The sequence below is a fragment of the Sminthopsis crassicaudata genome, chromosome 1 (assembly GCF_048593235.1).
Source record: "Sminthopsis crassicaudata isolate SCR6 chromosome 1, ASM4859323v1, whole genome shotgun sequence".
NCBI lineage: Eukaryota > Metazoa > Chordata > Mammalia > Dasyuromorphia > Dasyuridae > Sminthopsis > Sminthopsis crassicaudata.
The window spans coordinates 149,195,665-149,223,171 of record NC_133617.1 but is presented as its reverse complement, the minus strand read 5'-3'; the positions used below and the strand labels follow the sequence as shown (position 1 = coordinate 149,223,171).

The window sequence follows — 27,507 nt, the reverse complement described above, 5'->3', positions numbered from 1 at the left end:
CGCGCAGGAAAGGGGTCGAGCTCGCTCGGGTTCTCTCCCCTTCCCTTCCGCGCGAGCGGGCACGCGGGCTTCCGTCCCGGCGCGTGCCGCGGCGGCTCCACCGCAGGGCCCGTTGCGGGCTCTATCCCGGGGTCCGGGGCCGTTTGCGAGGCGACATGCTGAGGCGAAATCTGGAAAGCCGGTAACAATCTCCCCGGGACCCGAAACAGCCTGGTGGGAGGGAGCGGAGAAGAGACCGGGTTCTCGCTTTTTCTCCTTCTCTCCCTCCCCTCCTTGTCTCCCTTCTTTTTCTCTTCCTTCTTTCCTTCCGCCCTCCTCTCCTTCCCCGGAAGGGATCCCTTCAATAATGAAGGCTCTCTCTGAGACCCGCTAGGCACTGGCGGGCAGGCCTTGTCCGGGCCCTGCAGGGGCGAGGTCCTGAGGCCTAAGGGCGGTCTCCAGCCGGGAGAGTCACCTTTGGGAGGAGTGGGGGAAGGGCGAAGGGTAGAAGAAGAGGGGGCACCCGCGAGGTCTCATGCATGTCTATGTGTCGGTGGGCGCGCACGTCGCCCTCTCCAGGGACGCCCAGACCAGACAAATGCAAGATGCGGTCTCCAACGTGGAGAAGCACTTCGGAGAGCTGTGCCAGGTCTTCGCGGGGTACGTGCGTAAAAAGGCCCGGCTGCGGGATAAGGCCGACCTCCTAGTGAATGAAATCAACGCCTACGCCTCCACCGAAACGCCCAACTTGAAGCACGGACTCAAGAACTTTGCTGAAGAGTTTGCTAAACTTCAGGATTATAGGCAAGCCGAGGTAGGAAGGGAGCGAGCGGAGGAGACCGCCCAGATTTGTGCCTGCTCTGTAATGCGCGCCGGGAGCTTGAACTTCCTTTTGTTGTGGATGATGATAAAAATATTTAGGGTAGCAACTTCGGGAAAAGTGACACTTGGATGAAATGGGAAGAGCCTGGCTTCTCAATAAATTTGGTTCAGTGAACATTTATTAACATTTTTTACATAATAAATTAACATTTATTAACATAATAAATTAGCGTTTACTAACATAATAAATTAATATTTATTAAGCAACTACTATGTGTCAAGGACAATGCTATGGAAGATGGAAGATGCAAGGTGTGTCCCGGTCCTTGTACCAAGGAGAATGGCAAATGCAAAGTGGACTCTAGTCTCTACTCTCTGTAAAGGAAGTTTTGGGGAGGAGCACCCCACCTTGCAGCCATACAATCAGGGCAGAGGAAACTGATCCAGGATGGTGTCGCAGAACATGGTGATGAGAGTAGAAGGGATGTCCTTGTCCTGGGAGGCATTCCCTAGACAGGGCTGCAGGTAACAAAGTAGAGTGAGCTTCTCTGGCACCTTATGTCAATCATTATTTCTGAACTTGATGACATGTAGTGTTTTTTTAATAAGTAATCTGAAGCTCAAAGATTGCCCTGCATAGAATCTTGCCAATTGTAAATCCTGAATTCTTGTGTTATGCCACGCCATGGCTATGGCTACTTCCTAATAAATGTACAACTCTGACTGGGAAAAAGGGTGTATATGACTAAATGCTGATGCTGTTTCTTCTGATATCTCCCCAGACTACCCTTCAGCTTGCCTCAGCAAATTTATAGTTGTGTACTAACCTGAAAGAGGTTAGGATATCTTGATTTATGCCATGGGTACCAGTACACTACATAGTAGTATATTGATTATTTTTAGTAACAGGGCAAAGAGCTTTTACTTGATTTATTTCATTTATGTTCATATAATTGTAAAGGTATTAAGAAGAGGGACAGGTTAATTGGTGCCTTAGAATTGTGGTTCCTGGGTGGCACATTTTTCATTTGTAGATGCTTTTTTTCCTTAATTCATTACAGTTCAAACAGGGTATAGTATATAGTGCTTCCCATGACTTCTCAGAGTTTGTATTCAGGTGATGGGTTATGATAATTACACAAATTGCTTTTTTTTTTTTTTTGCTGAGGCAGTTGGGGTTAAGTGACTTGCTCAGGGTCACACAGTTAGAATGTATTGTGTCTGTGAACACATCTGAACTCAGGTCCTCCTGGCTTCAGGGCTGTTGCTCTATCCACCTAGCTGCTATCATCTTTTAAAGGCTTCTTCTATAAAGCTCCCTTTTGCAGCAAAATGAACCTTCTTTCATTCCCCACATATAACATTCTGTCTCCTTACTCCATTTCTTTGCCCAGGCTGCCCTATTTCCAGCTTCACAACCTCAGTCTCTTCCATTCTTCTCTCTTGATCACGTATCCATATGTGTGTGTGTGTGTGTGTGTGTGTGTGTGTGTGTGTGTGTGTGTGTGTGTGTGTGTGTATATATATATATATATATATATATATATATATATATATATATATATATATATATATACATATATACATATACATATTCAAAATCTTGTAATTTTTTGCTCAACTCTCACAAAATCCCTTTTCTTTCCATTCACAAAACCACCATCCTAATTTAGGCACTAATTAAATTGCATTAGTGTTTCAATTTGATGTCTTTTGTCTTTTCTCTAATACACTACCATTAATTCAGCTGCCAAATTGATTTTCTTAAATCATAAGTCTGATCATATTATTTCTTTAATCACTATCCTCCAAATTCCTTAAAGCCCTTCACAACTCATCCCTTTCCAGTCATGTTACATTCTCTTGTCGATAACATCTTGCAATCCAGACATACAGGCCTGGTTACTGCTTCTCAAATCACATCTCTGTGCCTTTGTATTGGCTGGTCCCTGTACCTAGAATGTTTTTCTCCCCAACCTCCCAATTAATGAATCCCTGATATCTGTGGACCTGGAGTCAGGAAAACCTGTGTTCTCATCTGGCTTCAGACACTGTGTGAACAAGTCACTTAACCAAGTTTGCCTCAGTTTCCTCACCTATAAAATGATCCAGAGAAGGAAATGGCAAACCACTCCAGTATCTTTGCCAAGAAAACCCAAATGGGGTCATGGAAGGGTCAGACTGGACTGAACATATGGCACTTAAGATTACTTTCCTTTCTTCTGTATTTATTAGTTTATATATATCACTCCCCCTATACTATGTAAATTTCTTGAGAGGAGAGGCCTTTTTTAGATTTTTCTCAAGTCTCTCCACTAAGCATAGAACCTGGTACATAGTAAGCATTAAATAAAGGCTTGTTGATTGGATTATCTTATTTGGAATGTCAGTCACTAAACATTTTTTATGTGCCAGGCACTGTGCTAAGTTCTGGGGAAACAAAGAAAGGTAAAAGATAATTCTAGTTCTTAAAAAGTTCACAATTTATTAGGAAGGCAAACTTGCAAATAAATTTATATAAATAAACTACATACAGGATAAATTGGAAATAATCATATAGGAAAGGTACTATTATCAAGAAAGACCAAAAAGGCTTCTGTGAAGGTGGGATTTTAGCTGGGACTTGAAGGATGCTAGAGCATTCAGGAAGCAAAGGTGTGGAAAGACAATATTTCAGCTGTATAGAGAATAAATAGCCAAAAAAAAATGCCCCAAATCTGGAGAATGGAGGGTCTTGAAGACCAATGAATTTATTTGAAGACCAGTAGAATTTATTAGATTTAAAACTACTTTGGGTGATTGTCCTTAGGATTTATCTAGAAAAATATGTTTAGAAAAATCAGGAATTATTCTTTAAAAAAAAAAAAAAAGCAAAAAACTGACTTACCTAGTAATTGCACTCAGATAAAATTTTTTGTTTCACTTATACTTTACAAGTTACACTTTGTAATCTTTGCCAATAGGTTGAAAGACTTGAAGCCAAAGTAGTTGAACCTTTGAAAACTTATGGAACTATTGTGAAAATGAAACGGGTAAGTACATGGATTTCCACTCTTTGTTACTATTCTGGCAAGAGTTGTTTGTACACAAGTGCTGTGATCGTTTCATTTAAAGTACATGGAGTAGAATGAAAGGTCAGGTTACCTTTTTACATTTTGGAAGATGATTACCTGTAACTAAATAAAATTAGATGAAAAGGTTGTTTTTGAAAAAATATTTTCAAAATTATAAAACTACAAATGTATGACATTCTGATTTTGCTTAATTTCTCTTTGCAGGGTGTTCCAAAAGTCTTAGTATAGTTTTAAGCAATTAAAGCTATTAAAACTGCCCTTAAATTTTTGGAACACTTTTTATGTACAGGTTAGTCATAGAAATATAGGCAGTAAAATTATTTATAACTATACAATTGCATTTTCTTTCACTAAAGCCTTGCTTACTATAGCGAGTTGACTCCATATTCTCGAAGACAGTCGCAGTTGAGCCTAAGTTCTGGCAGATCCTACTAACTTGAAAAGGTTTTGTTTGACCTCAGCAGTGGCTTTTGTGTTTTCTGTCTTGAGATCTCTGGAAGCTTAGAGATATAATGTAGTCTAAATCATACTACTGAGGTAATTGAGGCCCAAGAAGTGATTTCAGAGGTCACATAAGTGGCAAACCCAGAATTCTAACTTTATTATAGCAACAGAGCTAAGGATAAACAGGGTTACTACCCCACAGCATTACTACAGAGGTTGAAATCACCTTTGAAGCTCATTAAGCTTTTGGCTCATTAAGCCATCTTCTAAAATAGGGGCAGAGTTGCTATTTAAATATTTAGAAGTAAAGTCTTTATTGCATGGATGATATTGAGATTCTTAAAGTTTTGCAGAAATAGCTTTATTTTTTGTAAAATGAAGAGCCTTGTAAATCTGGATATGTATAAAGTATGCAAGTCTGAATTCTTTTAGTAAAAGTATACATATTAAGCAAGGGACTTTTTCCTATTTTTGTAGCTCTGAGTTAATGGGTAAATAAAGCAGTAACTTACCAAAAAGTAAATATGTCTACAGGAGGATCTCAAAGCAACTCTAACAGCAAAGAATCGAGAAGCTAAGCAGTTAACTCAACTAGAAAGGACACGTCAGCGGAATCCATCAGATCGGCATATTATAGTATCCTTTCAGTTTTGAAGAAAAAAATTAGGTTGTAATTTATTTAATAAAAAGGTAATCTCCTTTGAAAAACTGTCATTTTAGTTTCTATACTTATTATTGTAAGTATAGTGTAAAGAGTGATTGGAGAATTGAGTTCCAAATTTAAAAGGATTTTAGGTTTTCTTTTCCCATTTTAGATATTAATTGTTAATTGATTCCCCTAAACAATTATCTGAAGAGTTTCTAGAAAATCTACTAATGAAATATTTTGTATAGTGACAATTTAAAAACTACAACAGGATTTTCACGAACCTAGGAGATTTGATGTCCCAAAAATATAAAAATGGCTTGTAGAATTCCAGTTGTTCATGAGTTGACTAAAGTCAATTAAAGCATATTATCTTAATTTTACAAAACCATTCTCACAGTTTTTCCTTATGCTTATTTTTGGGGAAGAAAGTAAAAGTTTTCCTAATATAACTCAGATAAACACTTAAATCAGTTTTGAAACAACCACCTATTCTACAACTAACCAAGGTTCCTTGACTTCAGAATAATTTTAACGATTCAGTCCCATCCTGAAAAATAAAATGAGCAATATAGAAATTCTAGAATCAAACTTAAGAATTTTCTCATTTAACTGCCTTCCTCTTGAATGTGCTTTGTTATTGATAATTTTACATTAAACAGGAAATAGTCTCTGGCTGCTTTCTGCTTATCTAGAAAAAAGGAAAAAATAGAACCAGTTTTCAGTATTCTACCTTTGTCTTTTTTCCTCTTCTAGTTTTTGTCTCACTTCCTTTAAAGTTTTTATTTTTATTTGTTTTTACATTACCTATATTTCTGACTATAACCCTCCATTCTTCCTCTTCCATAGCCATCCCTTTTAACAAAAAAAGAGGAAAAACAGTTAAGAAAGGCTTAAAAACATCCCCCCAAAAACTCAACATTATATACAGTATTCCACAATTAGAATCCCTTACCTCTTAAAAGAATAAGGAAAGATATCTTCTAGTATCTCCTCTTTGAGGCTTGATTTGGTCATTATAATTATAAAATATTCAGTTTTGATAATTTTATTGTTCTTTTTATTTATATGAGAGTATCATATACTTTCTTGATTCTTATGTCACATCAGTTTATAGGTCTTCCCATTTATCACATGATCTTTGTCTTCTCTCTATCATATTTTTTAAGCATTCAGTTCTTTCACCTCCCTATCCCATTATCTCATCTACAACTTTACAAAAATGCTGGAGCTATCTTTCCTTCTGAAATATTCCAAACCTCAGTATACCTTCATCCATTCTCTCTTCCCCTTCGTCTAAGAAATGGAAGTGGTTATTCTTATCAAAGCTAATCCTTTTGTTCCAGTTATACTATCTTCTATGGCCTTGACCTTGCTGTTGCACTTATCAACTTTATTTTTACTTAAACTTTAAATTTCTCCTATACCAGTTACTCCTCCATAACCATAATACATTTTTAGTTACCATGAGCAAGTTAAAGCACTATCTCCTTCACTGTCAGCCTTCTACAAAAATTTACTGATCCACTTCTTCCATGTCATATCTTTGATTACCCCTTTCTAATATCCTTCATTTGTTCTCTTTTTTATTTCTGACCCATAAATATACACATGAGTCTAAGACTCTCTTTAACTTCAACATGCTCTTATCTGTATATATTATTTCACATATAACCTTGTAAAATCTTGAAAGGGACTTCAGAGGTATTCTGATTGAACTCATACCTAAATAAGAATCCTCTAATCTAATACACAAATTGATTAAAATTTCTGTATACAATAAAAATAATTATTCAGCATTGACTTGAAGACCTCTAATATGAAGAACTCATTACCTCCTGAGGCAACAAATTCCATTTTGTGATCATTCAGATTTTTAGGAAGTTTTTCTGATTTCAAACCTAAACTTCTCTCTTTTGTAAGTTCAGGTACTGGAGATTATTAGGAGAAGCCTAATTCACTCTTCCATCAAACAAGCATTCAGATACTTGATTCATCTTATCATTTTCCCGCTTAAGTCTTCAAACCAAATTATGTTCAGTTCATTCAATTAATCCTTATGTGATAATGTCCTCAAAGCTTTTCACCATCCAGTTTATACTGCCCTGGGTATTTCTAGGATTTCTACAGTCTTCCCAGAATAGCATCTGTAGAAATGAATGCAATATTGATATGGTCTGATGAGGGTTGAAGCATGGTTGATCTCTCACCTCCGTACCCCATGCTATAACTATTTTGATGCAGCCTGAAATTGCATTTGTTTTTTGGTTGCCATATCACTCTATGCTATAGGCCTAAAATGCAAAACATCAGCATTAGTAATTTGGGAGAGAACAGTTTGGTATAATGTTGAAATTGGAAGCTAAAGGTTAAAAGTTAGCAAGAAAATAAAAGAGGAATTGGAGGCATCTCACCTTTTAGAGGAGATTAACCACAAAGGGCAGGAGAGACATGGGACAATAGTTAGTGGATAGATAGATAATAACTATCAAGTGAGAGGTTTTTCAGATTGAAAGAGACATGGACATATTTGTAGACAGTAAGAAATGAGCCAGAGATTGAGGAAGAGATTGAAAATAAGCAACAGAGTAGGAATGACAAAGGAGGCAATCTGTTAGAGGAAACAGGATTGAATGGCATCTTCTGAACAAAGGCAAGAGTTATCTCTGAGAAGGAGCAAGGCACTTCATGATGTGAGATAGAGGTAAAGGAGTAGAAGAACATGGCAGAAGGCATCAGAGTGATAGGAGATAATGCACCGGAAGCTGATGAAGAGCTGGTAAATGTCTCTCTCCAAAAAAAAAAAAAAAAAGTTTGCAACACCCTCATTTAATCTGCATTATTAACATTTTCACTAAATTAAGACCTGATTTGTATCATTTTGCCAGTTTCCAAGGCATGAATGCAAACACTGAAAAATTTAGTAATTAAGGAGTTTAGGTTGGCCCCAATACACTCACTCCTGGATTCATTCTTCATTGATACTCCTTTTTTTTCTCCAAAAGAGCTAGGAAGAAAAAATGTAGTTTCTCACCAGTCCTTAATTCCTTTAAATTCCTGGAACTATTTTTTATCTAGAGTTACCAAGCTATACCAGGCTTGTTTCTTCCTATACCTGCCCTGGCTTCAAATTTCTCTCGGTTTCTGTTTAGTCTAAATTTCTCATTAAAATCCCTGTACATTTACATTGGTATTTTTGGACAGTTCTTTTTATTTCTCATTCAAATTGTTTTTTAGTTTAATAAATCGATTAGGTAGGTCATAAGATCATATCTTTTTTCTCAGTGAATCCTTTAAAAATGTGCTATTCCCAAATCTGGGGTATATGTCAGATATACCTGGATTTTCTCTTCTCGCTAACATTAAATTCTAAGATTGTTTGATTATTTTCCTCAATGCAATGTGCTCTTTTTTTTTTTCAACCCTAGTAGCTGCTTTGTACTTGATAAGAATCAAGGCCAGAGTAGAAATATCCCTCTTTGTTTCTTCTAGTTTTTGAAGATTAAGCTTATTTTTAAAGGAGTACAGAAATATATTATTTGCTCTATTTTGGGCAATAAGCGCTTTTAATAGCTATCTAAACAATTGAAATTCCCCATCGTGTCTTTGTACCGGAATTCTTCTGTTTCTATTGACTGTCCAAATTGTCCATATTGTCATCTTATATTAATATTACGTGTATTGATCCTTATACAAATGTTCTACATTGTGCTTTTTATTCTAGTAGTACAGTAGTACTGATAAAATCTTTTATTACATGAGAATTTATATTTAATATACTATTCCATCTTATCTTCTGTTTCAGTTTTCCCTCAAGCCTCAGTGACATTTGTGACATCAAATTTACCTCCTTGTGTTTGGAATGTTCTGTGCATGGTTGGTTATATTTAGAAGAAATTAATTTTAACAGAAAAGAATGTTTTATTAATTGATTTTAATAAAAACATGTTTTTACAGGGCAAAGTGTTGATATAAATGTCACCTAAATTTTAAATGATCACTATTTCTAAATTGTCACAGTGTCACAATTAAGATTGCATAACTTTATGCAATTGAAAATTGAAAATATTATGTTCTCTTTGAGAATCTTTTTTTTTCCTTTATAAACACTTTCAGTCACAGGTGGGTAATCGCTTGGTATTTCTCAAGATGGATCATTTAAAGTAAATTCTTTTTGAGTTTTATCACAATTACATTTATCTCTAAAATCACTGTCTGAGGCAGAAGTGAAAAAATAGTTTGCTGGACTTGGAATCAAAAAACTTTAGTTTGCCTCAGTCACTTACTACCTCTGTGACTCCAGGCAAATTAATTTTAATGCCTAGTTTCCTCATCTGTAAAATGATGATAATAATAGCATTTGCTTCACGTAATTATTGTGAGGATCAAATACAATAATATATTTATAGTTTTTTGCAAACTTTAGAATACTTTATAAAAGTTAGTGTGATGTAACAGATAATTAGCCTCCAAGTCCCACCTTTGATACAAACATTGAATGGCAAGGCACTTAAACTATCAATGCATTAGGCAACTCTCTTAAGACTCTTGAATTATAGAGAAGATACCAATCAACATTAATAGAAGGAATTTCCTATACTAATGAAATCACTGGTCCAGACTCTGTCCTCGGCATTATTATCCTCATTGTCATCATCATTATCACAAAATCTCAGAATAGGATGGGAACTCAGAGGCATCTACTCCAACCCAACCTGAACAGGTATCTATCTCCTTCACAGCATCCCTAATAAAGTAGTAGTATTCAACCTTATCCTAAAGACCTTACCACTATCTTTAAAAGTAACCCAATCAATTTTTGATACAATTCTAATCATCGATTTTTTTTTCTTAAAATTTCATGTTTTAATTTGCCTCAATAGCTTCCACTCATTCTTTCTAATTCTGTACTCTATCAGAACAAGTAAAATGCCAGTTCTGCATTATACATGTCTACCCACAATTTCTGGCTCTGTGTTTTTGGGCTAAAGAAAACAAATTTAATATCTGCCCCACTTGACTACCCTTAAGATATATCTCTCTCCTATGTCTTCTTTTTTCCATGCTATTTTCTGGGGTTGTTTGTTTGTTTGTTTTTCCCTGAGGGAATTGGGGTTAAGTGGAATTAAGTGACTTGCCCAGGGTCACACAGCTAGGACTTAAGTGTCTGAGGCCAGATTTGAACTCAAGTCTTCCTGACTTCAGGGCTATGCTTTATGAACACTTTAAATCCCACATTTCTGTTTTCTTAAACAGAACTCAGCTGATAAGGGGGTTTTTAACTAGTACTGCTTTGGCTTTTGATATTCTCTAATTTACAAATGTGCTCTCTAAAATTAGTACTCAGAATTGAATATGGGACTATAGAAAATGTCTGACTAGGGCAGAGTGTATTGGAGCTACCACTTCTGTTGTAGACCTGGCCTGACTCAGGTTATTTTGGTAGTTGAACTTTCAAGATTGCAATAAAATGAGAATCTGTGAGCTATTTAACAGTTAACAAAAAGGAAATCTATGTAGGTAGCTAAAGCATGAAAAAGAAAATCTGCAAAAGTACAGCATTGGCTTGGTGTTGCAGCTTCCCTCCATACAAAAACCTTCCTGATTACAAGTGTGACTCATGTGGTTATAGTATATCCTTTAAGCCCTGAAGGACACTGACTCCTTCAAGGTTGGTCCATTTTATTCCCTTAGGTGAACAACTTCCTGGGCTGACTAGTCAAGTTTCACCCTCAGTTTCCTGACCTTTTAAGAAAATAACTAGTTTGACCCAAATGTAACAGACACAAATGGACTATTCCTATCACAATTTCCCTAATACTTTACCTTAATATTTCTTGAGATTTCATTATCTTTATTGCCTGCCATATAACACTTGTATTCCGTTTTCAATCTCATTAAAACCACCATATCTTTTCCAGAAAAACTGCTATCTAGCCAAGACTCTCCCATCTTTTGTAAAGTTTTTTTTTTTAAGCCTAATTCTCCATTTTATATCTGAAATTTCATCTTACTATATTTGGCCCAAAGTTCTAGGCTGTCTTTTTGAATCCTGTTCCCAGTGTATTTATTAACCCCTATATATACTCTTTCTAAAATTTTGAAATATATTTTTCCAAAATCTGGAACTGAACTTAGTTAGTCCTGTTTTTTCCCTACTCACTAGCTCTAGAAAATTATGTCAAATATAAAGAGTATAAACTAAGAAGACTAGCTATAGAGCTACCCGAAAATATACAGAAAACAAATACTAAGGAAGAAGTAATGAAATTCATGGCCCCAGCTGTCTGTAACACAAATGCACAAAAAATGGAGTGAACTAAAGAACAAATGCAAGGATATCTTTGAGGTTTATTGTAAATACAATTTGAATATGACTCAGAAAGATTGTTGTAAAACTAATCCCAGAACTATATGTGTTCTCTGAGGTAGAGAATATATGTGGAGAGCTTCTGGATGGATTGCCATAGAAATAGAAGCACTGTTGTTGGTGGAATATGACTTGGCAGAAAAAGAAGTCGATAAATTCAGGATAATCAAGCTTTATAGCCTAGAGGCATAATATAGTTTTGCTTAAGCTCTCTGTCAAAAGCAAAGCAGATAAATCAAAAAAATAACTTTAATGATCATTTATTTCATCCTTAAAAATGGGGAGGAAATTGTTACTTTTCACCAGTAAGGAAAAATTAGTTGTTGGAATGGAAATAATTTGTTGTGGGGAGAAGCAAGAGATGACTATCCTAAGAACTGCACTCTTTTTCAGAAAGCATTTCAGAAAAGTCAGAGAATGGTTAGGACACTACAGTAGACTAAAATTCTATAAAAGAAACCAATTCTGGAAACGTAGGAAGTTCCCAAAATTAAATACTAAAGAAGAAAAATTATGATAATGAGGTGTTGTATAGAGAGCTCTATGAATACACAAGGAATTTTTTGATGAACTTGGAATTTAGAAAGATGTGCAGATCAAAGGAGGTGAACAAGCAGTTTTCAAAATTAATCCAAGTGATAACATAAAAAAGTTCCAAATCAACTATTAATAAGAGAAATTACATCTCACACTTATCAGATTGACAAAGATGATCCAAAAAAATGACCATTATTGAAAAGGGTGAGAGAACATAGGCATGTAGGTAGCCCACTGGTGGAGTTAGGAATTGGTCTAATTCTGAAAAGGAAAAAGAAAAGCCCCCAAAATCAGAATACGTTAACTTTGACCCAAATATACCCCAAAGAGATCAAAGAAGGAAAGGATCTTTATGTAGAAAATACTTACAGTAACTTTAAATAAGAGATGCTTCCACTCCCACTGATATTCTCTCAAGAATTCTTTTTTCACTTTGAACAACTAACTTTTTTCTTTTGATAAGAACTAGGTATAGAACAACAGTTCCTTTCAGTAGTCCCTCCATATTTTAGGAATCCTGAACAATATAAACTAATGAAGAGTAAATAGAATCTTGAAAACAATTTATACAAGATCAATATCTTTTTTTAAAGTAGCTTTGAAAGACATGAGAACTCTGATTAATGCAAAAGCCAACCATAATTCAATAGTATCAGTGATGAAGCGTGCTAAACCCCACTTCCTAAGGGATAATGGAGCCAAGGTGTAAAGTGACCCATGTTTTTGGCAGATATGTAGATTTTGTTTTGGCATGACTGCTCATTTGCTTATAAATATTGTGTTTTTTCCTCTTAATGGAGATTGAGGAGAAAAAAGGGGAGGAGCTATTTATAGAACTACCTCCCCAAAAAATCACTGAAGCATCTTTTAAAATGTACATAAGGAAACAAAAGGAAATTCAGGGAAAAACAGATGAGGACGACAACTTTGAAAGTAACAATGAATTTACTTTCTACATGTATATTTATACAAACCAAGCTGTATTTAATAGATGGTCATTTTTATATATCTGAATTCTACTTTATCTAAAGAAATAATCTCCTTTAGGGTGTTAAAATCAGAATAATTTTGTTTAAATGATGTAGAATATGGAACAAAGGCAGACAACATAAGATAAATAAAATGTTATGTCAGAATCTTTTAAGAGTAGTTCAAAAGTATAAAAGCCCAGGATGAACTGAGACTGGCAAGGCCAAAAGGCCTTTTTTTTTTTTTTTTTTTTTTTTTCCCCTTCTCTGAGGCTGGGGTTAAGTGACTTGCTCAGGGTCACACATCGAGGAAGTGTTAGTGTCTGAGACCAGATTTGAACTCGGGTCCTCCTGAATTCAGGGCTGGTGCTCTATCCACTGCACTATGGAAAATCAAAGCAAAGATAGGGCTATTTTTGAGGTATATGAGATAATATTAATGAATGGCAGAAAGAAAGTTGTTAAAATTCTTGTTTCTTTTCCTTCAAGCAAGAAGAATGATCTCTCTACCATTCAAAAATGAACAGAAATTGGTATAGAAGTATATAATACTGATCAAGATAAAAGGGTGGGGAGAAGAGAGAGTAAAAAAGCACTTCAGTGCTTTCTCCGAATTTGAGTGATGGCCAGATGAACTACATCCCATTGTATTGAAATAACTGGCAGATGTGATTACAAAGTTGCTATTACTGGAGTATATAGATGATGCAGTTCTCAAAAGAGGGAAATGCTATTCCATTTTTCAAAAAGCAAATGTGGGGGTCTCTAAACACTAAGCTTGACCAAAATGGAGCTATTAAAAATTCTAAAATAATAATGAGCATTAGAAAAAAAGCAGTGATCAGAAATAGAGAGATGTACTTGTCTAAATCTTTACTTATTTATTTTACATTACCTAAGCTGCTAGAGAGAGGTATGTTGTAATTCTATTTGCTTGATTTAAAAAAAAATGTTCAATAGATTCAGAATAAGTTGAATGCTTATATAAGTCACTAATAATATTGAGATATTATCTTGAAATTAGTTTTCAGGGATCTTTGTTCTTGTTCTATTAAATACACACAAACACACACACATATATATGGATCTTTGTTCTTGTTCTATTAAATACACATACACACATATATAGTGTTGCATGTTGCCTTTGTGAGGGATAGATAATCCTATCCAAAAATGACTACTCAGAGATCATGCATAGAAAAGCAGAATTATTTATTAGAATCTCAAGAAGCGGACCCCATCCAGGTCTGTGAGCCAAATTCACAGTAGGAGAGAGCCACTCCCTTGAAAATGTTCACAACTTTTATACATTTCAAACAAAGAACCTCCAAAATCCCACTCTCCACGTGTTATGATTGGTCATACAATTCTGCATTCCCCTATTTTGGTCAGTGGAAGGCAGCTGACAAAGTGATTTACAACCTTTGGTCACTTCATGCCATATTTGGACAATGAAGTGCAGCCTAGGCCTTCACATGATTGGGGCCTATAGGTGGTTTACCTTAGCTAGCAGTCTCTGATCAATATATGCTTAATCTGTAAGTTCTTCACCATATCTTACTTCACACAGCTGTTTAACCCATTCCCAAAGTGAGTAGGTCATAAGAATAAATGTAAAGTCTTAAACTTATATATTTTTTTTATTTAATTTCACAAGTAAAAGCTGAGAGAGGGATGACTGGGTGATAATTTATGTGAAAAAGGCTTTTTTGTGAGTTACAAATTGAGTAAATGCCAGTAATGTTGCAATGATGACCTAAAGAGCAAGTGCAATCTCAGATTGCATAAAGAAAAAAAGGCTGCCTCGGGACTAGGAAATGGTCACCATTGTATAATTTTCTGCTTGACACTCATCTGGAGTCTTTTCTTCACTTCTGGGTCCCCACATTTTAAGAAACACTGACAAGCCACAGAGCATTTAAAAGAAGACAATTGGGATGGAGAAGTGTTTCAAGATCATGCCATAATTGGAGACATTTACCTTGGAGAAGACATGGGGGAAAGAAATATTTTCAAATGTTTGAAAGACACTCAAATGGAAGGAGGATTTGATTTGTTCTGCCTAGATCTAAAGGAATTAGTTAAAAGCAATTGGAAGAAGTTATAAAAAGTCAGATTTTAAAAGAAAAGGTTTTTTAACAGTTAGAACTTTACAAAGAATATCTTCAAGTATTTTTTGAGTTGTTTCAGGAAGTAGTAGGTTCTCCCCTCAAACCCACCAAGCCAAGGCTAGCAGACTTCTTGTTGGAAAACTCAGGAGTTCTTGTTCAGGTGTGAATTGAACCAAGTAACTTCTGAAAGTCCCCTCCAGCTCTGGGATTCAGTTTTTGGGTTGAGTTAGGCTTTGTTTGGTTTTTGCCAGCTTTCAATGATTTCATCTTTATTGAACCCCATACAATCCATATTCATTTCTAAGGTGAGTGGTGACCATATTGTTGAACAATTGTATTCTGACTCGAGGGGTGGTCCTAGTATTTGGATTTGTTTTACCCACAGTTCAATAATTTAAAATAACTTCAGTGGCAGTGTATTACTATCCCATCATATCTTTCCTGGTAGGCTTAGAAAATTAATTCTGACATTCTTTTTGTGTGCGTTTTCTGTGGATATTTTTGTAGGCAGAAACTGAATTACAGAGAGCTACAATGGATGCTACCAGAACAAGTCGGCATCTAGAAGAAACAATTGACAATTTTGAAAAGCAAAAAATAAAGGACATAAAGGTAAAAAGCATGCTGATAAAGGCCATACTGTGTAGTAGAAAGAATGCAGGTTTGGAGTCCCACTATCTTAAGCCTTCATCCTGGTTTTGTACCTTACTATCTTGGTGCTAATTGCTACCTTTACACTTCATTTCTTTTGCCTTAGTTTATTCATTTGTAAAATGAAGGATTTGGACTAGAGAGTTTAAGGTCTCTTCCATCCCTTTTGTGACCTTGTGATCTTTTGTTAACTTTTAAAAATTGAGGTTTTTTCCCGAAATATTATTTCTGCTTTCAGGATCTTAGGCCACAAGTCATAATTTTTTTAATTTAAAATATATGTAGTCTTGTGGCAGCTAGGTATAGTAGATAGAGCACCAACCCTGAAGTCAGGAAGATCTGAGTTCAAATCTGGCCTCAGACACTTTACACTTCCTAGCTGTTGTAACCCTGAGCAAGTCACTTAAACCCAATTGCCTCAGCAAAAAAAAAAAAGAAAGAAAAAAAAAAGAAAGAAAATACATGCAATCTTTACACTTATAGAAAGGTTTATTTCTAGAAAAGGAACTGAGTCAAAACAGTATATAAAATCTACTTTTCCATAGAAATTATAATAAAAAGTTGTTATTCATAGAAGTCCTGAAAGCTAGTTGTTGTTTTTTTTAATAGAAAGAACTATAATCTACCCTAAATTATCTTTATGTAGCAAATCTTTTTTCAAATATAGCTATCTTAATTAAACTAGACACAATAGCGAAACATATAAAGTTGTATATGTTATATGATACTATACTTAATTCTAATAAGCCTTCATAATAACTATATATAGTATATTTAACAGACTATAATCAAAAGAGCATAGAATTTAGAAGGGTCTCTTTGGAGAGATTTTCACAGGCTCTTTTGAGATAATTTGGGAGCAGTCATACAGGTGCATGTGTTCTTCTGAGAAACTGATCAAGAAATGATTTTATTTTCTCATTGTCAGTTTCTTTGTAACAAGCACAATCATTTTCTTGTTCAGTGGCCATTTAATTACTGACACATAGTGATTGTTTATTCACCGATTAGCATTAATACTTGGCCAAATCTGACATTATCTGCCTTTTAAAATAAATGAAGCAACTCAATTTTGCATTGAACTTGAAATATTTTAATCTCCTATTGTGATGTAGCTTACCATATTAGAAGGAAGATTTGTGCTTAAGAGATGGTCCCTCCAGTAGCCCAATTTAATTCTGAATCAATAAAATGGAGCCTTTTCCATCTCAGCTACAAATCCTATACTCTGTCCTATAATGGCAGATTACAGTGATTTAGTACACCAACATCTTTTGCCTTTTTATCATCTTTAAGAATTGAATAAGATTTGAGTATGAAGTGGAGAGCCCCGATGTAATACACACACACACACACACACACACACACACACACACACACACACAATAATGTAAACTTTAAATTATGTGTGTAAATTTGAATGACTATTGTTTTTTTACAACAGCCCTTTGGATGGCTATATGCTTATTCAAATGAAAATGCTATTGCTTAAAACATTTTAGGAATTACTATTTTGGAACTGCTACCACATGGGGAAATTAGTCCTATTTTTTTGTTTTGTTTTGTTTTTGTTTTTTTGCTGAGGCAATTGGAAGTTAAGTGACTTGCCCAAGGTCACACAGCCAGAAAGTGTTAAGTGTCTGAGGTCAGATTTGAACTCAGGTCCTTCTGATTATTATTATTTTATAGCCAAACATTACTGTCTCTGTCTCATTTTCTTTCCTGCTTTTCTTCCTTTTCTCTCCCTCTATCCTTTCCCTCCTCTACCGCTGTCCCTATCGCCATTATATTTGAGTATATTTCCTTTATGTACCCAATCTTTTGTCTTCCTGCTCCTTTCACTTGTTGAAATGGGTAAGAGTGATATATAGGGAAGGTCCTGAGATATACAAGATTAAAAAGGGCATATCTCATAAAGTAAATTAACTAAAATAAGTTGATGTGTTATGCTTGCCTGACTGCTTTAAATACCATAAGTTAGCAATTGGAATGGAAGTTGTTTATCTGTTGCTAGATAATCTGTTTTGCAGATTATTCAGAGACCCCTATAGAGCCATCCCAATTCCTTGTTTAGCTTTCCAAACATAGCTCTTAACTGTGGTGGACCCAGGAGAAAGGCAAGACAAAATATTTTTGTAGGGACTGGTTTCTACTGTTAGTCTAGGAGCAGAGATGAGGGAGGAAGATTAATCCTAAAATTATTAACTTTTATTTGAAGGACAGAATTGGAGACAGATACCTAAGTTAAGAAGTAGGAGTCTAACATGAATTAAGTTTAGAAGCTTCCTCTTTTCAGCTGCTAACCAATAGTTCATAAGGTTTTCCCGTTGTTATAAGAAGCAGAATTAATTAAGAGATGGTACAGAGGAGTTTTAAATACAAATGTTAAAGTCTGTTTGCTCCTCTAATAGAGGATCCATGACCATCCCCACTATTTTGTGTCTTGAGTTGAAATGGTTATACACTTTTAGTAAATTTGTTCCTTATTATAATTTCTAGCTTTCTGGTAAAAAAAAAAAAATGTACTTTTAATAAATTTTCCTAGTTATAATTTCAAAACTCTTGCTTTTAAGATTTTGCCTACATGAACCCCAAAACTGACTAGTAACACATCACCTGCAATACTATTTTTTCTTTCAGCTCCATGTACATAATTCCTTTCTCTTCCCCACCTCCATTAGTAGAAATAATTAAATGTCAGTTAAATATGAGAAAAATAATTTTCAAATTTAAAATCAGTGCAGTTTTAGTGGCATAAATACTACAAAGTTACAAAAAAAAAGTTAATTTCTTTTAAAGTTTAGCTTTGAATTTTGATTATTAAATGTATAGTTTTGTCATTATGCCTGGCCATGTGGAAAAACTTGTAGATGCCATTTTTTCAGACTGATAGATTGGTAGAGAAAGATCCCTTGCTTGGCCACTTCAACTGATTTATCTCCATTAGAGGTGGGCGGGATGAAGTTATGCTAGGACTCTTCGATATGCATCAAAACATCATTCTTGAATAATTTTAAGGTGAGAATTGCAAATGCATTCATTTCAGTTACTAAATAACAGTAGCTGGTGAATAGTTTTTACAAAATTCAAAAATCAACAAGTATGGTAACATAAAAGATGATTATATTGAATTTTAATTTAAAAAAAATTAATCTTCCAAATGGTTTTTTAAGTTTATAGCATTCATACTAAGCTATTAAAGTTTTAAGCTACACTAAGATTTTTGGGACACTCCAGACTTGTGAAATATCAGATGGTTAGAAAACACAAAGAATAACTCCTCTTCTTTTAAAAGAAAAAAAACCAGTACCATAAATTAGAACTTGCATGACTCTTATTTTTCTGATGATTGTTATTCCTTAAATTAGAGCTTCCAACTCAGTGGATTAAGAGAGGAGTCTTATTTATTGGCTTTAGCTTAACAGATCTTTTATATAGTTGATCCTTCAAGGACTCCCCATTCTAGGGTGTGCAAGGTTCCCAGTTGAGGGTGTGGGATAGGAAAGAACTCCTACCTTCTTTCACCAAGGAATTTTATTGTTAGAACAATACTTTTCTGTTTTCGTTCAGAACACAACCAGAATGATCTCCAGGCTTCAGACAGATGAAAATTTGGGAATCATTGTCATCATAAATTGTTAGCAGTGTTCCCCTTGTCTACATTATATTAAAGTTGATTTACACATTCTTGGTATACGGGGGGTAGGGAAATACTATTGTTTTTTTACTCTGCTGAACTTCAGATTTCATCCATTTAGTTTACTGTATCTTACACAGAAGACTTAATAATATAACTGTGGCAAAAGAAATAACTAGATTTGAAAAGATTATATGACTACAGAGCCTTCACAAACACTCTAGCAGATCATATAATAAACTGCAGTGTTCTTTAAGGTCTCTTCCATCTCTAAATCTATGGTCCAACAGCCCTAAATACAGACCAAACAGGGACTTTGTCTGTGATCAAAGGACAAACCAAGTTAAATTGTGAGACTTGTTACCAAAAGGATGATGACCAGGTAAAAAGTCTTTTTAACCATTGCAACTTGAGAAATAATATAGGAACTCACAATCTAATGGAAAACACAACATTTAAACAACTGTGTACAAACAAGATATGTACAGGAATATTGAAGATAATCCCAAAGGTAATATATTAGCAAATGGGTCTTTAGGTAAGACTTAAAGGATGCTAAAGAATTCAGGAAGCAGAAATGAAAGAGGAAGACAATTTAGACATGCCTTATTTGGGGAACAAGAAGTAGATCAGTGTCACCAGATTGTATAAAGCATGAAGGGTGTATAAATTCTGGAAAGATAGGCTTCTTTGATTCAATAATAGGACTCATGGGTTTTGTTTCTGACTGACATTTGACTTGCTAAATAATATTGAATGAGAGAACTAGAGGTTGGTGTCATGGGGGGAGCCTCCTGAAGTAAGATTTTGAACTTCTGGAGTTGAAGTGTTAGAGCAGCTTCACACTCTTTGCATTCATCACTATTGATAATGGTAAATTGAAGAAAAAAAAGTAATCTTGACAAGACATCTCTTTAAAATGAAATAGCTATTTAAAGTGACATACAACTGAAATTCACAAATACTCATTTGTGGGACTATTCAGTGCAAACATATGTATGACTTGAGGTCATTAATTGGTTCGCATTAAGTAAAATTCTTTAAGAGGGCAGTTATCTTATATGTTTACTGATAAAGACTGCAGGACTTTATAATCACTACAAATCATATTCATGGTAATAAATAATTGGAACCAACATGTAATGTTATTGAGAAACTATGTTTGTGATGATAAAGTCATAAAATTGTACTCTGTAATAGAATATTTTTTGGCTTTTGCAATTTCTTAGAATTAATAATTTTTCTAATATGTGAAAGTATCAAAGTAAATATAACTGACAGGTAATATTTAACATTAATAAGCATAAAAAGTTAATAATATGGGACAATGTCCACTATTTACTTGGAGGGCTGCCTGACATTTTTGCAAATTACACAACAAACTAGTAGAGAATATATAATGTTGGATTTTTAATTAGTGAAATCTTTATTAAATATTTTTAATACAAGCCGTAGATTAAAAGACTTCCAAAAAACCAAAATTAAGTCCTCATCAATAAGTGATTAGAGAATCCCTATTTTAGATAAGCATTTAAATTTACTACTAAAATAAATTAGATCACAGATTTTTCCTTTGTTCTTTTAGCTCTCTGTAGCTGAATAAGGTAATTTAGTTGTCTCTAATGATTTGAAACAAGCTTTCCTTAAGACATTTATCAAATATTGAAACTCAGAACTAGATATAAAGAGGGAAAAAATCAAATGTGAATTACACAGCCTCCCAAAACAGAGTAGTAAATTATTTCCTTTCTATGAAGTCAGTCAGTATTTTGAAATCTTAAGATTTCCTGATTATACATGTAGAGGATACTACCTCATCATAATTGTACATTCTTCCCAAACATATAGTCTCTCCTCCCCTATTTTTATTCTTATTTTGTTATGCAGAAAGAAAATTTCCTGGAATGAAAAGGCAGTATTTTCCAAGCTCAGTGAACCTCATTTTACTTAACATACACCCTTCGTGCATAGATCTGGTTATATTACTTCTTTGTTCAAAAATTTTAAGCAGTACTTTCTTGCCTACCAAATTCAAATATCTTTATTACTTGATAGTCATTCATGAACCTTTATTATCCTGCCATCCTGACTTATCAGTTTATACTGCTCCCATTTATTTGCTCTATCCTACTACCAACAAGACTTTTTACTTTCAATAAAAAAAGTGTCTTTAAATTCTAATCTAAAATCCCATCTTCCTGATCACTTCTATCAATAATGACCAGCTCCTCCCTGGACATTCATATAACACTTTATACTTTATACTTTATTTATGTTATGCACTATTTTACATAATATTTATCTTTATGTTTCAGATCCTTCTACCAGATTGTAAATTCCTTAGGAACAGAGACTGTACTTATTCTAATCCCATTTTATTCACTTTTTTATTTTTTTCTGAGTCAATTGGAGTTAAGTGCCGCATGAGCACGCACGCGCACACACACAGACAGCCAGGAAGTGTTAAGTGTCTGAGGCCACATTTGAACTCGGGTCCTCCTGACTTCAGAGCTGGTATTCTCTCCTTTAAGCCACTTAACTGCTCCACTTCTTCTAATCTTTGTAACTTCCTGAATCTAGCATTTACAAACCAAACTCTGGAGATACAAACAAATCCTATCCATAAGGAGCTTACATTCTATTGGGGAAGGTAGTGCATAAAAATTTAAACATATAGGGGATAAACTGAAGAGGAAGAGGGCACTTAACTAGGGGAATCAGGAAAAGTTTCTTATAGAAGATAGTAGTTCATGACCTGTGCCTTAAAGGAAAAAGCTAGAGGGTCTTAAGAGGCAAAGATGAAAAAGAATGCATTCCAAGAAGGGGAAATAAAGTAAACAAGCATTATTAAATGCCTACTCTCTGTCAGGCACTGTGCCTGATGCTTTACAAAGGAACAACAAATGGAGGTAATATTTGGAAAGTTCTCAAACTACTTATTTAAAAGTTTTTTTAAAATTCTCCAAGTTCCCCAATGTGTTCCAAAATACATTTCATTATTCCAGTTTCACAGAATGTTTGAAAAACAAAAATTAGTCTTTAAATTTCATTAATATAATAAATTTCCACTCTTTTTAGAATATATTTTCAGAATTTATAACAATTGAAATGCTATTCCATGGCAAAGCTTTAGAAGTCTACACTGCTGCCTACCAAAATATGCAGAAGATTGATGAAGAAGAAGATCTAGAGGTAAGATTAATATATACTTAAGCCCATTTCTCTCAGTAATATGAAGGTATACTGTGTAAACTTTTGTCCTGATGATAGTGTGTTAAATTAGAACATAGTAGAGGTGATGGTAATTTACAAATCACTTCCATATATGCTTTCTTTATATTCTTAAATTAAGATCCTCTTGTGAACTACACACTATACTAATTTTAGATGGCTTCTCCCACTAGATTGAAACGTTAGTGTCATATGTTTTATCTCTGCATCTTCCTTAGCACTTAGCCTCATCCCTCAAACATAGACTGAAATTTTTGTTAATGTTCATCTTACATGTATAATCTAAGAGACTTGAACTCTATGGATAAATCTAGCTATTTAGGTTTTGTTTATAGGGTGAAAAACAGGATAAATATTTTTCCACTTCTGCTTTTCAAATTGTAGATACTTAGTTTGAGTTTTAATAGTTGTTATTACAATTATTAATTACCAAATGAAGCTTATAAATAAAGCATTGTTATTCATTTATTTATTTATTTTTAAGCAAAAGTGCAAGTAAAAATTATCTACTCTCATTCCTCATTTTGGCATGGAAACGAGTTCTCACAGGTCCAGTGATAGAAATGCCCCTCATCTCTGTCAGGCTAAGTAAAGTCAGAGAGATAAATTACAAAAAGTTGGCTGTCAGACAATGTGCTAATTTGCCATTCTACTAAAATAAGAAGTCAGTCCATGGTAGGAATTACTGTTTGCCTTTTAAACAGTTTCTAATAGAAATCATTTAATGTTGAGTTCTGCTTTATCATCTAGTTGCTCAGCCTTTTGGTTGGTTTATACCTCTGCTTAAAATTTTTTGGTAAGAGTACCTTAAAAGTTATGGTATAATGTAATGAATGGATAGAGGCTAAGTTTAAGAAATAGCACCAGATATTTTAACCTATGTTACAATACCTTGTCTTAGGGAAGGGGAAGGTAAGGGAGTGAGGAAGAAAAATTTGGAACACAAAATCTTAAAATAAATGATTAAAACTATCTTTACATGTATGTGGAAAAATAATATAGAAATAGCACCAGGGTCCAACTCTTACCTCTGACATATACAGGCAAACTTATCTAGGGTAAAACAACCTCTCAGTGCCTCAGATAAACTCTTTGCAGAATATGTACTGATCTGCATTGATAGAGGGAATATCTCCACTGAATTTTCTCTAGATTTATTAAATTGACAGGATTTCAGGTAGTTTTAGAGAGGTAAGATAAACATCTTTGAAAATCTGACATAGCTTTCAAGATAGCACTAAAATATTTTATAAATAATCTAATAACTCATGTATCCAAGAAGGCAGTCTTTGGGTTTCCCTTCCTTCCACTGTGTTGGGTTCCAAGTAATTGAACAAGAAAATATAATCAAGGAAGCTAGAACAAACTTATAGAAAGGTACATGTTTTGCATATGATTATATTGCAAAGTTGAGGAATTCTGTTGTTTTAAGCTAGACTCTCTTGCTTCTAAATTAAAATTCCCATAAATATTTTAATTATGAGGGAAGCTTTTCAGTAAGACTTTAGTGGATTAATGTATTTGGAATTTTGAATCATAACTCTCAATTTCTTCACTTATTCAGCTAAAGTAGATTTTATGTCAAAAGTTATGAAGTTCCTACAACATAAAAGAACATCCCAGTTATCACTTGCAACAAGTGACACTGTTGAAAAGCAGGCTTGTCCTGTGCTATTAACCATTCATTCTTTAGAATGTGCCTTCAGACATCACAGACATCCCTTGATTGATTGGAGAATATTGTTTTTCCTGAGCCTGTTTTATTTTCAGCTAGTTCTTTCAGATTAATGAATCTTGTCGATTAAATTCTCAAAGCAATTCCTTCTTAGTGTCTTCAACCTTTCAGGCTTAAAGGGATTCCTTTGAAGTATAATTTTAATTATTTGTTGTATAAGTCCATGTTACTTATATACTTATTTCCCCTGCTACAAGCTTCATGCTACTCAAATTTGTATCTCCTAAAGGGGCCTGGTTTATTTCTTTCACATAGCAGGTGCTCAGTGAACATTAATTGAATTAACAAATGTTTATACCATTTATAATTCTATAATTATATCAGGCATAACCTCACAACCTTAATCTTTCCAAAATGAAGTCTTAAATCTAATGCATTTTAGTTTTTAAAACGTGTTTTATATATATCATGTCTTCATCTAAAGTAAAAGATGTTTAAGAAGCTCCTTAACTTCTTAAGAAGACCATTATTCGATATTTTGTTTTCATCTCATGTATAAATTTTTTTTTTTTATCACTGTAATAGATTTTTCGGAGCTCTCTTTATCCACCTGACTACTCAACTCGTTTAGATATTGTTCGAGCAAACTCAAAATCCCCGCTTCAGAGATCTCTTTCTGCCAAGTGTATATCTGGAACAGGACAGGTAAGGTACAATCAAAGAATGAGTAAAATGGAATGAGATAATGTTTTAAATACTTCAAAATATTATTAAATTTGATTCCTAATCCTTTATTTAAAGTATATGTGTTAAACAACAAACATGAACATGGTCATTTAACCTCTCAGAGCCTCCTCCTTTGTTGAAAAATTACATCTAGTCATTGTAAGTCATTGTAAGAATTGATATTTCACTATGCAGTCTGGTTGGTTATAGAATTATGAATCCTATTGCATGTACTAATACTAATTTATCCATGGAGGATAGACACACAGAAGACTGGATTAGGTCCCCAACAAGAATTGTTGGACTACCAAAACAGATACAGATATTTTAATCTTTAGAACAGCCAGTTATTCCATTGGTCTTCCTTTCTCTTCCCATCATACCTAGAAAAAAAAAAAACTAAGACTCCAGCCACTTAAAATTGTCAAAATTTTAAAGAATGAATTTTAAAATAACTGAACAAAATTATAGTCTTACCGGGCAGGGTATTTTTATTTCCTGTTTTCCTTTACTTCACCTCAATTCCTTTAGCACAATTTCCTTTATCATTCCAACTTGGCTACTCTAAATTGCTTTGCATTTTTTGTGTCTCCCCAGATAGATCTGAACTCTTTGTACATATTGCATCTTTTATTCATTCAACAAGCCTTATGAAATATATCATCTATATCATATATTGATGAATATAGATAATGCTCAACATAACAAATGTAATAGTAAGAAGTGCTACTTAAAGGTTACCACCTGTTAATAGTTGCTGCAATTAAGATGACTTCATAAAACATGGCATTGGAATTGGGGTTTGAAGAAAGTTAGAAATTCAGTAATTAAAGAGATTAGTGAGAAGAATTTTTCTAGGGATACATAATAGTGTAAGCATTGACAAGGGACAAGACATGTTATATCTAGACATGAAGTAAACTACTCTGGACAAAGCTTAAGTGTATTTGGAGAATAGTAATAGTGGTACTAGATTAACACATTCATGTGTTGATTTTACTTTGAACTTTACACGAGAGCTACTAAAAATATTTGAATAAATGGCCCTATCTTTCAAAGTACGACATACACTAGCAGGAGGAGTATAAAGGATAGTTATAGAACCAAGGTGGTGATGATAATATTAAAGTAGAAGTAGTGGAAATAAAAAAATCAACAATAGGAAACAATATGGTGGTGAAATCAACATGACTTGCTAACTGATTAGATGTGAAATAGGAAGAGGTAATGATGGAAGAGGTTTTTGATGGAAGATTACATGAATGGTACTATAGACAGAAACAATGAAGGAGAAATAGGTACAGAAAGAATATCTTCAGTTTGGCATATGTGTTGGAAGTAATAATAGACATCCATGTAGTGTTCCTTGAGACAGGTGTAGATGTAAAATAGTATAGTGGAAATGGATTTGGAATAGTTTGGAATCAGGATTTACATTCAATCTTAGTTCCCTCACTTTAAATTTTTATGACTATGGGTAAGCCACTTTACCTTTCAGTCCATTTTCTCATCTGTGAAATGGGATTTACAGGGATTTATATCAAGTGATATCTTACTTAAATCCTTACTAACTTTGATTTCCAGTCTTGTGTATCTGGAGTTCATAAAATTTGGGAGTCATCTTTATAGAGATATCTAATAGGTGGAATAAATGAGATTATTCAAATCTACAGAGAAAGGGGAAAAGGTCCCAAGACAGACCCTTAACAGCCTAAAACCTTTAATGCTGATTCTTTAATGTGTTGGAATTTACAGGAATATTTCATTAGAACAAAACAAAATTAAACCATCCTTTTAGAATAGTATCTTTACAAATTGTTTCAAGTATCCTAATCAAGGCAGAACTTAGAATTTCATCTTATTTTTTCATGATTCTTAGTTTTGAGTTAACAGTCCTTTTCTTTATTGTAGACCAAATTAAATATAAGAGCTACATGTACCTTCTGAAAACTGGAGGATCCTAAAAATAAAGATGTTAGTTTCCAAATTTTAAAAAAATGATTTGTTACACTTCACTTTTAGCAGATTCCCACCAGTCGGATAAGAAAAGACCAACAAGATGATGATGAAGAGGATGATGATGAATTAGAAGTTACAGAGGAAGAAAATTAATTTTATATGAGCTTTTTAAGTTTCCCTCAGAATCATCAAGACTTCAAATTGACTAAAATGTTAAGTTTAGCTTATCAGTTGTCAAAATTTTAAAACTAGGCAACAATATACACCATTAACAGATATTTCAAAGAACCTACGATTTTAAAAAAGTAAATGGCTTTTGAGGATTTATCCTCAGGATGGAACGTGATTAAAGAAAATTTCTGTAGCCCCAAATAAAGTAGCTCAAATAAAAAATTTAAAACATACCTTTATAGTTTCATTCTTTTACCCAGGGTTATATTTGTTTAAATTTAATCTTGAAAGCTTGTCATTCAGATGTTGTCATAACACACAAATAAATTGCCAAAAGAATTGCATCATTTTCTCTTGGTTTTGCATGTAAGTTGCCATGTCTTTGTATTTAAAAAACTCATGTTATTCCTTTTGAATCATTCTGACAAATACCATCCCATAAAGCAATAAATGTAGTTGTTTTACTTACCACTTAAAAAAATTGGGAGTTTTATTTGCAAAATTAA

At 34.0% G+C, this 27,507-nt stretch overlaps 1 protein-coding gene across 2 annotated transcripts; it reads left to right on the top strand.

The window, feature by feature from the left end:
• On the top strand, nt 1-27,482 carry CIBAR1 (CBY1 interacting BAR domain containing 1). Of its 2 annotated transcripts, none has more exons than XM_074269585.1 (8): nt 1-181; nt 559-793; nt 3,765-3,833; nt 4,854-4,955; nt 15,459-15,563; nt 22,318-22,431; nt 24,731-24,850; nt 26,894-27,482. In XM_074269585.1, the coding sequence occupies exons 1-8, from the start codon at nt 156-158 to the stop codon at nt 26,981-26,983; spliced, it is 861 nt and encodes a 286-aa protein (XP_074125686.1). In that variant the 5' UTR covers nt 1-155; the 3' UTR covers nt 26,984-27,482. The 2 variants fall into 2 exon arrangements, with proteins under 2 accessions (XP_074125686.1, XP_074125681.1); XM_074269580.1 differs by having other exon boundaries at nt 2-181; nt 26,897-27,482.
• The last annotated feature ends 25 nt before the right edge of the window (nt 27,483-27,507 follow it).

Excerpts from the sequence above, each read along its gene's own strand:
- CIBAR1 (XM_074269585.1), top strand. The coding sequence starts at position 156 with ATGCTGAGGCGAAATCTGGAAAGCCG. Across the intron at positions 3,834-4,853 it reads CTATTGTGAAAATGAAACGG|GAGGATCTCAAAGCAACTCT; the intron begins GTAAGTACATGG and ends ATATGTCTACAG. Across the intron at positions 22,432-24,730 it reads ATGAAGAAGAAGATCTAGAG|ATTTTTCGGAGCTCTCTTTA; the intron begins GTAAGATTAATA and ends TCACTGTAATAG.